Source organism: Hippichthys cyanospilos, chromosome 1, assembly GCF_059441005.1.
Source record: "Hippichthys cyanospilos isolate Australia breed blue-spotted pipefish chromosome 1, RoL_Hcya_1.0, whole genome shotgun sequence".
Classification (NCBI taxonomy): domain Eukaryota; kingdom Metazoa; phylum Chordata; class Actinopteri; order Syngnathiformes; family Syngnathidae; genus Hippichthys; species Hippichthys cyanospilos.
The window spans coordinates 11,002,488-11,014,633 of record NC_142369.1 but is presented as its reverse complement, the minus strand read 5'-3'; the positions used below and the strand labels follow the sequence as shown (position 1 = coordinate 11,014,633).

General features: G+C 37.4%; 2 protein-coding genes across 2 annotated transcripts in view; both read right to left on the bottom strand.

Annotated features, from left to right (window-relative positions):
- bmp2k (BMP2 inducible kinase) overlaps window positions 1-4,538 on the bottom strand; it is a 29,728-nt gene extending 25,190 nt beyond the window's left edge. The window contains exon 1 of the mRNA XM_088413390.1: window positions 3,652-4,538. Within this exon, the coding sequence (XP_088269516.1) occupies window positions 3,652-3,802 (151 nt within the window). The 5' untranslated portion in view covers window positions 3,803-4,538. The remainder of the gene's footprint in view (window positions 1-3,651) is intronic.
- Window positions 4,539-6,671: 2,133 nt separating this feature from the next.
- fras1 (Fraser extracellular matrix complex subunit 1) overlaps window positions 6,672-12,146 on the bottom strand; it is a 164,421-nt gene continuing 158,946 nt past the window's right edge. The window contains exons 73-74 of the mRNA XM_088417752.1: window positions 11,313-11,666; window positions 6,672-10,192 (exon numbers count right to left, since the gene is read on the bottom strand). Of these exons, the coding sequence (XP_088273878.1) occupies window positions 9,971-10,192; window positions 11,313-11,666 (576 nt within the window). The 3' untranslated portion in view covers window positions 6,672-9,970. The remainder of the gene's footprint in view (window positions 10,193-11,312; window positions 11,667-12,146) is intronic.

Here is a 12,146-nt window from a genome sequence, read left to right as displayed (position 1 = left end):
TCATGGGCTTTGATGTTTGAATAAATGAACTCCAAATATAGCTATAAAAATGTATAGTGTGTCTAATGTTCCTAAGTTGAGTCAAAAAAAATCCACACTACAGGGGGCAAGGGGGTATAAACTAGCAAAGTAACATGTACAGTTAGCATTAGCTTTTGCTCGCTAAAATGATGGGTTGGCTCTGCAACCTCTTCAGATGGACTAATGGAGACTGGCTTGTACTCAAGAGTGAGCACAAAAGACAGCGATGATGCTCGTCACGGGAACACAGGCCACATTTTTTTTTTCTCCACACTGGCATTCTATGAGTTGACAAAAAAGCCACAATGCGACCATTCATCGGGGATACAGCATGCTAATCATGGCCATTCGCAACATTTCGAAAGCGCATGGCCAAACACGTTTACTCAGTACAATATCAGCATGTACGGTACACAATGCAGTCATGGGGATTATATATATATATTTTTTTTTTCATAGCAACAAGCTAAGTAAGCGGTCTTGTTTTTATGATTACTATCTTCTTTTAGCACTTACTTTATTGTAAAATGTTTTTGATTTTAAAAAATAACATTGCAAATTACGTAATTTTTCAAAACGAATAGTTATAAAGTGACAACTTGTAATATCAGGTTAAAAAAATATTTCATCAAAGTACAGCTTTTGTGAAAACAATATTATGTTTTTGGTAATAATTCAGTGTTACAGTACAACTGCAGTGTTTGCCAAACACTTCTCATTAAATGTGAAAATTTGCCAAGCAAAAATTCTTTTTGTCTCTCATCATATCATTTCTTTATACAAACCATAGCTTTTATTTGTGGCAGCTTTTACTTGTCCCCCAAATCGAACAATTTTACAAATGTAAATAAAAAGAAACATATGGATACTTTTCCAACCTAATTTCATTTTAATCCCCTCTGGCGCTTGCAGCCGAGACGAGTCCCACTCCGGCAGCTATTTGTGTCCAACAGTCGATGTTTGGTATTGAACGTAAATGGACGAGACTGCGACCATAACCACGCCGATCAGTCAAAGGTCAGCGCTCGAGGGGAATCTTGTGATTTTCATTAAACGGTTGAATGAGCAATGGCTTGGTAAAAACAGCACATGATGTCTTTCGGTACCTTGAGTGACATGGGTACGCAACAAGCACACAGAGGAAGACATGCTGTACATCTAAACATCTGATAACATGTGAAATGTCCATAATTTTTTTCCTTACAAAAATACATCAATGAAAAAAACAATATTTCTTATAAAATCACATTTTTTTCCCCACACACAAGCCTGTAACTATATTATTTTTCTGTGGGGGAATTACAGTACTTTTTTTTTTCCTCAGAGATTTTCTTTATAAATTACAGGAAATAAATGGTGGTTCCTCACCATTTTTTGAGGCTTCAATGCTTTGCATTTTTTTTTCATTTTCCAAAAGACTGCTAATTTACAGCAGCGCCTACACGATGTACTGTAATAACATTCCAAGGCTCAATGTAGCGTCTGAAGCAGGCTACCAGCCTGTTAATACTCTGTCTTTTTCAGTCGCAAATGAAGGCACTTTTCTTAAAATTTAACCCTGCACGTCATTTTACATCGGAGTCACTGAATTACATCAAGGCGCTATGAGGGAGCAACTCACTTCATATAAAGTGCAGTAATTGTGTTAGCTAGCATTAGCATTAAAGCACCAGTAAGTAACTTACAGTTCTTTTTTTCCGTGTAACTGAGGTTCCTCACATGAGCTAGATGAGTGTCAACCATGCTAAGCTAACAATAACAGTTCATTAAGTCTTGAACAACAAACGTTTGTTAATTAAATAAATTTCAAATGTCAACTGTACAAGAAAAGGCCATGGATGGGTGCGCCACGCCAATCGGTTTTAGTTATTACATACTACAATTTTACACTCCTACACAGTGACAAATGATACTTTTATTGCAGATACAAGCACTTTCTTGCCCAAATTAGCTACACAAAAATCTAAAAAAGGCCAAGAGTCATGAAAAGGAGAAGCTGCGGGTGACAGGCTGCCATTTTCACCTGCCAGTCGACATGACAAATGACCAAAAGGCCACGACATTTTTTTTTTCTTTTTTAAATCTTTAGGACATTGCACCACATTTTTTTAATCATTTCCTGTTAGGCCACAAAACGGAAGTGTCATTTTAAGTTCTTGCGTTGTTGCTAGGAAGATTTCCCAACCAAGCATTACAGGTTGGACGAATAAAACGGCTGGCGGGTAAACATCGGCAGAGTCATGTGACCGCACGGCACGACGATCTAGTCCAGGAAGTGAGCAGGAACAGGTTTATCGTGTGACCCATAATGCATGTTTACAATGTTACATTGGGACACACAATTCAGGGAAGTCACAAAAAGCTTAGGAGGCTAATATGCTAAGATACAAAAGTGTCGCATTAAGATAACTTAATTTTGGGAAAATACTAGTACCGGTATATGTTTTCTCATCTTATTATCTTCATTCCCCCCAAAAATCATGCTTTTGAAAACTCATTTGAGGGAAATTGCAAATTTTTAAAATTTAACTTTCTAAATGTACAACTTTTCCCTGAATCGTTACAAACTTTAGCAACATAACTTTTCAGTTACCTCTGAAAATATCTAACATGAACCATGCATTACACTCCTACACAAGCCTGTGTGTGTAGTTTTTTTCTTTAACTTTTTTGAAGAGTAAAAATATAACAAAAACTATCAGATTATACACATCAAATAAACCGCGATTAGATACTTTTATCTGATTAACAACGTTATAATCTAGTCTTATATTACATTATATAACCTTAAATAACTTCCTTTTTCCATGAAATATTATAATTTTAGGCACTGACAGAGTAACTTGAATCTTCTTTAATTTACTTTTAGTTATGTTACTTCCTGAGACTTTTTTTTATTGTATTCGACTTCATAAAAGTTTTCCGACTTAACATCCAGCCGATTTTGACATGATTTATTTTACATTATAATTATGGGCTGGTAGAAAAGGACCATTCGGTGAAATTTTCAATGTTTATTGTTGAAATGTGCTGAAAATCCAAGGTCAAAATGCCACTTTGTTGTTTCTTAATGATTGTATGACTCCATAGCTCTGGGGGACCCCCATTTTGAGAAAAATGCAAAACGAATTTTTGCAGCACAATATTCGGTTTATTCTGTATATCACACTTAAAACGATGAATCTCATTGAGTGCAAAAATGAACCAACACCACTTGTTGGCTTTTCATCACCTGGCTCCCCTGTAAAATTTGCAATTTCCCCAAATTGTCCCCTCCATTTGTAACCTGCAATGACCACCTAAATTGACATTTTGATTTGTTTCAAAAATTACACAACCACGGCTACACAAATTTGATAGAAATTCTGTGTATGTGTGTGTCATTTTTGGTTCGGATGTGTGTCAAAGTGCATACTGCTTGTAAGTTGTAGTGAACCTTTAAAAGTGCTTGTTGACACAAGAGGCTTGGGCGTTATCATGAAGTGTGGGGGGGGGGGCAATCCTCACTCAGTAGACGACAACAGCTGTTGCCGATTTTCTTTTTTTTTTTTACTGTGGGTCAAATTAATCAAGTTGTTAAAAGTTGATGTGCACGTGTATGTGCGAGACGGTATCGTGAAGCAAACTTACCCTCGGCTACGAGCTCCTCCACGGTGACTTGATATCGGCCGACCGCGAACACTTTGCCGAAGTAGCTGCTGAGCCCGGAGCCGGATCCGGACACTCCCCCGAGACCCCCGCCGCCGCTTTCGGACTTTGGCATTCTGGAAAACTTCTTCATCTTTTCGAGTCGATAACGGGGCTCACTCGAGATCGTAACAAAAAGTAAAAACGAAACCTCAAACCGAGGTGCAGTCTTATCTACTACTCCTCTCCAGGTTTCTCTCCTCCGCCGCGGAACCTCTTCCGGCTTTCGGCATTGAGTGTGCAACCGCCGCCCGACCACGACCCCCTCGGGCAAGTTATGCGGATGACAGCGTCCACCTTGACGAGCACCACAAAACCAAACGGGCAGAGAGACTGCTTAGCTTGTGTGACACTAGCGGCTAACTCGGTGGGACTTGCTAAAACAAACAAACAAAAAAATAGAGAAAAATGAAAAAAAAAAAGCGAGAACACGGGAAGGGATTATAAAATGATATCCACACGAAGCCCCCGTTGGCTGTTAAATAGCAGCCGCGTCGTTTTCCGAAGCGGCGGCGGGGTCGTCTCGGGGCTTTCCACGCCGCGACGAGGCGCTAGCCACCAGCTAGCAAGCTAACAGGCTTCGGCAGGAAGATCCTCCCGCCGGAGCACGAGCGCAGGTGAGTCAAAGTCAGCCGCGAAGGGGACTCCGCTCCTCGACTCGGCCGGCGGGGACTCAGTCGAGGCGGCGTAGAGCGGGCTCGTCCGTGGCGTCACCCCCTCGCTTGTTCCCCGCTGCCATTTTCGCTCGGTCGTGGCTGACTCGGCGCGGCGGCTCAAGTTGTCATGAGTGCGAGGACCCTCCAGACTAGTACAGCGGTGTTGGAGTGGTGGGAGAGGGCCTACGGTAATGTGACGGTGAGTGGGCGGCTGGAAGGGTTGGCCAATTAGAGACAACCAAACTTGATCCGGACACGCCCCCTCCCAGTTGTTATGGCGAATTTGTAAGAGCGGAATGAATGGATGTTGAACGAATCGAGTTTTAATTTTACAAGAAAAAAAGTAAAATAAAATGTAAAAGGTTCACCGTAATTATTTTTTTGTACTGTGTTTTCTTACTATCCACCGTTTTGTTATTCGTGCCATCTTTTCATTTATTATCATAACTAACGCTACTATTTACGTCGCAATTTTCTTGCAATTTTTCTCCCTTTTAAGACGAATTGGTCGAAAAAATATCAGTTTTTAAATAAATAGAATTTGAAATGGATGGATTCTGTTCTACATCGCTATTTTCATTGGTATTTTACCTTGAGTAAACAACATTTAAATTTTGAAGCAAAAATAAATTGACATAAATTGACATTTCATTAGTAAAATTGTTGGAATTTTACGTGTTTTTTTACAATTGCAAAAAAATGAAGCACTTCAATGCCAACCTTGTTAAATATCACGACTTAAAAACAAGCAAAATAAATGAGCGTGCTTGATGTTACTTTGTAAGAAAGTAACTGTCATGCTTGTTATAAAAAAAAAAAGTATATCAACCGCTGCTCTTCAAACACAACTCGCCCCACGTAAAGTTACCTTGCCTCACACATTTAATTTTTCCAACACTGTCAAACTTGAAAAAAAAGTTTCAGATGAACCTGAAGGAGGTCAAAGATGACGAGAGGAGCACATGTGTGACATTACATAAGAGAGGGCGGGGCTTAGTAGATCACATGACTTGAGTATGTGTGCACAGGATAGAACTCCGGATAAAAATTGGCCGGTTAATTTTCTCGTCTTTGACACACTTTTTGTCTGGGAAGGAAAAGACGACACCTGTAGGGCACTACGTGCATTTTCATCATGTCGGATGCAGCATATGATTGGCGCATTGAGTTTTAACTGTATCATAGCTTATTTGGTGGATATAATGAGGTTTTACGAAAAAAACAAAAAACAACATGTTACTTTAACAACGAGAAAATCTTTAATAGTTACGAGCTTTGAAGTAAACAAAATGCAACAATAAGGCATCGTTTATCAAGAGATTACATTTTTTAATAAACGAATGCATTCTGTGAAAAAATACTTCATTTCCATGCTAAAAGTTGTACTTACAGGACAACTTGTATTGCAATTTTTAAGAGAAAATCAAGATATTTCAAGCAAAATTTTGTAAGTGTGTGATCTATATGTAATTGAAAAAAAATCTTTTTGACATCAGTAAGTATTTTATGTGAAAATAATTGTGACAAAAATTATTGTGCAGCAGAATTTAACATCAAAATAAAAAGTGTATTTTTTTTTCTAAGAATTTCATCTGTGAAAACAAAAGGCTGCAAAGACAGGGGTGGCCAGGGGTGGTTATGTCACTCTGTGGCCACCCCCACATATAGCGGAAATTTCTGATTCTTATACACATTGATAACAGCCAGTCATTGATTTTTACTCCATATTTATATTTAAATATTTCATCTAAATTTATATTATTAATCACATTCTTTTATGTCCAGAAAAATGTCTAACCACATCCTTGACAGAAAACATAAGAAACCTGAAATTTGATGAGGAAGTTGAAATAATGGAGGAAAATCATATTATTAGAAATAGTTCAAATTATTGGGAAAAATATATTTCACAAATTTTAAATTCATAAAAAAATTTGAATTTTAAGGATTTTTTTACAGTTGAAAATTTACAATAAAATCATGAGAGAACATTTTAATATCACGACAAGAAATGAAAAATTGAGATTTCATCATTCATTTGTGAGAAACATTTAAAATTTATTAATTGTAGAAAATGTGTTGTAAAAAATATTTCTTTATGATGTTGTCATAAGAGAAACTGGTCATTTTTCAAGAAACAAACTGACATTTTTAATTAGTAATAGAATAAGGAAAATAATAATTTTATTTAAAAAATGAAACATTTTCATGAACAAAAAAGTAGTTTTGTTAGTTTCTTTAAGGACAGGATATAAGATCAAACTCAACAATTTTCAAGTGAACACACAAAATCAAGGGATCACTGGCGATTTTCAATTTTTTTTTAATTCACTAAAAAAAGGCACCAAATACAGGCGTCTGTCGCATCAGCAAAATCATCATAGCACCAAAAATACAACATGTGATTCCCCAGAATTCATCGTTCCGGAGGTGTGTGTGTGTTTTTTTTTCTCCCAGTAGGCACACAGAAGAAGGATGTCAAGTTATTAGTATTTTTTTTTGTAGTCTCACACTTGACTTGGACAGCAGTACAAATATCAGTAGTGTCACATCAAACATTATGTCCCCCCCCCCCCCCCAAAAAAAAAATAAAAGATTCCAATATGTCTTTGGGAGCAACAACACACACACAGACACACATGAAAGACACACAACATACCCACGCTCACACTTGATTGGTTGTTAGTAAGGCGACACTTTTCATTGGTTACAATCGCGCAGGGGGGAAAAAAAAAAATCGCTTTGGATGATTGTTTTTCAAATACTAAACGGCACTTGTTGGAATATTGGCAGCGGTGTAGAAACTAAAGACAAATAAATGCCATTGTACAAATGTCTTTTAGTTAAGGCTTGAAATGACACCAGGAAAAAAACATGTTTCATAATGTTTCACTCTTGCTCAAATCCTATCATAAAAATGCACAATTTTGCAAAAAAAAAACATACTGCATGAGTAAAATAGAGATTTTTATGCAAAAAGTATATATTTTTTATTTTTATGAGGAGAAATCTAATCCTATGGAGAAAAGTAAGATGATGTTTTAAGACAAAAATGTGAATTTCTATGAAATATAGCTCAAATTATAAGTGACAATAGTTGAACTGTTAAAAATGAAGATGAAATTTTATGAAAGGGGAATTTTAGCCATAATTTTATGAGAAAAAATGTTTTTTTTTTCTTCACTGTTTTGTACTGTGAGAACCTGATTAGTCATTTTAGTATTAGTAGAAAAAAGTTCAAATTTCACCAGAATCATTTTTAAAATTTTACAAGAAAACAGATTTTTTTGAGTTTCTTTTTCTGAGAAAAGTTGTAATCATACAACCAAAAGCATTTTTTTAGGACAATAGACATTTTTATTTTAAAGGTATATAAGATTTTTTTTTTTTTTATCAAAAAGAAGGTGAAATTTTACGAGCAAGAAAATGTATAATTTTACAAGGGATTTTTTTTTTTAATCTAACACCCAACATCTCTGAAATCTCACAAGAAAAAAACGTTATCAGTTGACAATATTAACTTTAGTAGTTTAAAAGGAAAATAACATTGAGATTTTGTAAGCTTTTTTTTTTCACGGATATTAATTTCAATCGTGCCCTAAGCTGTCCTGTTTCCTCGTCTGGTATTTGTGACTTAATTTCGTGGAAAAAAAAAAAAGCTAGCTAAGCGAACACTGGCTATTGTACAGCGTATTCGTGCAAAAAATGCTAGCTTTACAAAAATATAAAAACAAAATAAAAACATTTCAGCCAATCAAATGTGAATAAACGTGCATATTAGCAAAAATATGATGTTGCGATCAAACACATTTTTTGCATTAAAATACAGACGTAATAAAGAATATTCATCTTAGCAATTGATCGTAATGGCACAAAGGATGATGTCATAATTGCACTTGAATCTCATTGACACTCACTCAGCAGCATATAAAGTATTTTATGACTATTTATGACTACTAATATTACGTATGTGAGATAGCATTTTATATTTAACAGTGACATGACTGAATACAGTAGAATCTGAGCTACCAACCACCAAATTTGTGCTTTTATGTCCACACTAAGAAGATTATTTTATTTCATTAAAAAACAAACAAAACAACAGCTGACAGGTTGACGTGAAAAAAAAGAGCTTTCAGGAGACAAAAAATGTACAAATTTTATGTGGAAAAAAGTACAAATTTTCATATTGCCACACAAGCCAGCCAGTGTGCAAATATAACAGAGATAAGCCTGAAATTTCCTGTCAACATGATTCATTCCATTTCGTATAACTAAGCTAAGTGATGCAACGAAACTAAGAAAATTTTATGATGAAAAATTTCGTGATTCTACTTTGAAAAATCATGACATCAGCCAATTTATGACAGCAAACGTATGTCAAAATGAATGTTATATATGTATATACTGTACGTTACATGATGTGAAAAAGTAGCAATTGTATAATGCGAGGCAATCAGCATTCTGAAAAGTCACGATCATAAAAATCATGATGAAATCATGAATTTTGCATTGATGCATCCAAATAAGGTAACCGATAAAGTCAAAAATAAAATGTGTAATTTGGGTATAGGCCAATAGAATGAGAACACTTGGTGAAATGTTTCTATTTTTTAATGTTTTTTCTTTATTATTTTTTTCTGCTGTACAAAGAGAAAAAGATGAAAAAAAGGTCAAAATCTCGTACCATACGTTTTTTGTAAGAGCTTTTCAACTCCGTAGCTCCAGGAACAATGCAAAACACGTTTGCAGAGTACTACGCAGTTTTATTCCGTATTTCAATCATCAAAACAGTGAATTGCGTGGAAAATAGCTTGAAAATTGAACTGTAACTTCTTAACTGTCTTAACTGACTCTTTGAACCCTGTGGCTTATAGTCAGTCTAGTTTAGCTTATCTGCAGTTTTTTTAATAGCCACCTGATAGCCAATGCTATCAAAAATTTTGATTTGGAGTTTGAACTGCTCTTTTACTTATCACCCTGGGGTAATCAAACTAGGAAACGCAAACGGGGATTTTACTGTTATGTTGGTGCAGTATTCTAAAAATCTGAGTGCATCGGTGCTCTGTTGAAAATAAGTTGGTGCTATTCTTGTTTCTAAACATGCAGGCATGTTGAAAATTTGGAAAGTTTGAAATAAAAACAGAAAATTAAAACATTTCCATATACTATCTTTCTGCTTAAATATCTGACACAATTCTATTGTTACATGTTTGATGGTGCAGTTTATACTTCGGTTCAGCTTGTAGTCCGAAAAATATGGTCGCTCTGTTAACTTGACTCAAATAAACAGAAGTTTAGCTTCAAACCTTCAACTAAGCTATGTTAACTACATAGGATGTAAGAAAAAAAAAATCCAATAAAACATAAAATAGTCATCTTAGTGTGGACATAGCCAACGGGTCCATAACAGACAATGACGTTAGCTTTCAAGTGCTTTACAGATGTGTGAGGTAGCCCAGTTGAATGAGCGAGATTAAAAAACCAAACAAATGCTGCCGCTCTCTCGACACAACGCACGCGTTCCCTTTTCAAAGTGGTACAAAAATACATTAGCAAATATGGCGTTCCCGTAAGAAAATAGCTTGAAACAAACAAACACGGTTTCAGACCTCGGTGCCGTCATTGAGGTTGTTGTGGAGTTTGACTTCCAGGTTGACTTGCTTGACTTTGGCCTTGCTGGCGGCCGGCTCGTGGCTGCGGTTGAACACGTTGACGTTGGTGACGCCGCAGTGCTTGCTGCTGAAGTTCTTCTCCACGCACTTGTCCATGCACACCTCCACCTTGGTGTTCAGTGGGTACTCCTCGTAAGCCTTCTTGCCCGGGACCTAGAGGTTAAAAAAAAAAAAATAGTCAGGAAAAAAAGATGAGGAAAAAGCCATTTTTATCAGAAAAATAATGTGAGATGCAAAAAAAAATAATAGTCAGGAAAAAAAGATGAGGAAAAAATCATTTTTATCGGAAAAAAATGTGATGCATTTTTGTAAAATCGTGCTTACAGTATGTGCCCGATATAGGTATTGATATATTCCATCCAACCATCATCTGTAGCTGCTTATCCTCTCTAGGGTCCCTAGCTTGCTGGTGCCTATCCCAGCAGTCTTCGGGCAGTAGGCTGGGGACACCCTGAACTGGTAGCCAGTTCAGGACACACACAAGAGACGAACAACCATTCATGCACCCAATCACATTTAAGGACAATTTAGAGTGTTCGATACACCTGCCATGCATGTCTTTGGAATTTGGGAGGAAGCCGGAGTGCCCGAAGACCCACACGGGCATGGGGAGAACATGCAAACTCCACACAGGAAGGCCAGAGTCAGCTAGATTCGAACTTGGGTCCCTTAACACACGCTAACCAAGACAGATGTGCTAACCACTGCGCCACCAAGCCACCCTTAATATATTCCAATTCTAAAAATTATATTTTAGAATAAATGATTACTTAAAAGCACTTCAAATTTTTACCCATTTTCTTAATTTTTTTTTTTTTATCTGAAATACTGGCTGTTGTCTCCATGTCTCCATTGCTCACTTTGTCCACATATACAAAGTATTTTAATGACGTTGGAGATGAAAGACTCAGGCTTGTTTGTTGACAGCTTCACAATGAAGCGCTAGCTAGCTTGTTGATGAAAAACAAAGTCCATAGGAGCGCTGTGCATTGTCTACTAATCTCTTTTGAGAATTTTTATTTTTGTCAGTAACTCAAACCTAATATTTGTGACGTGCCTGGTTTTGTCAAAACACATTTCTCACACACAAACACACACACACACACACACACACACACACACTGTACGATGATACCTACCGGTTAAGGTTAGGAGCTAGGGAATGCATTATGTAAATGGGTGTCCTCACAAAAAGAGCCGTACCAACGTGTGTGTGTGTAAGTAACGAGATACATTAAAAAGGTTGTGATTTTTTTTGGTAAACGTGACTCACTTTGGCCGTCCGATGGCACCGTCGGAACAAGAGGCATGTGGCCAATGCGGCCAGGATCAGGAGGGCCAGGGCGGCCACCCCGCCGCCCACCGAGCGGCCCACGTGGGCGTGGAAGGTTCCGTCGGGCCCGCTCTCCAGACGCAGGGACTTCATGTTGGTGCCGTTCTTCACCTGGTCGCCCTCATTGTCGTAGATAAGCGACTCATCCAGTGTCAGACGCCCGCTGTGGTCCACCAGGTCCCGCTTGGGACGGCTCAGCGGGGAGGTGAGCGAACGCTCGATCCGCAGGCTGGAACGTGACTCCGGACTGATGACGTAGATTACCTGCAGGTACCACTGGTGGCCTGCCTCCACCTGAAAAGCAGCAAGGGGGTGAGCGGTGCTCACGCTACACCTCTATTCTGACTCGTGAACCAAAAGTCAATCCAGGTCATCTAGCATCAGCCACATCATATAGGTGAGAAAACACCAACCTGGGAATAGACAAAACCTCCTCAAAAGGGAGTATCTGTGCTTTATCTCATAAAAACAAAATCAGATCTTGATCATTTCTGAATTACCGTATTTTCCGCACCATAAGGCGCACCGGATTATAAGGCGCACCCTCAATTAATGACATAACTTAAAACTTTTTTCCATATATAAGGCACACCGGATTATAAGGCGCACCCTCAATTAATGACATTTTAAAACTTTTTCAATCACAATATAGTAATACTCAATGTATTAACAATAATAACTAAAATAATGACTCTAAACTCTCAATAGCATAACAACTCAATGTCAATATGACCAAACTTATTCAACTGTAAACACACAAAAGAAACAGGTCAA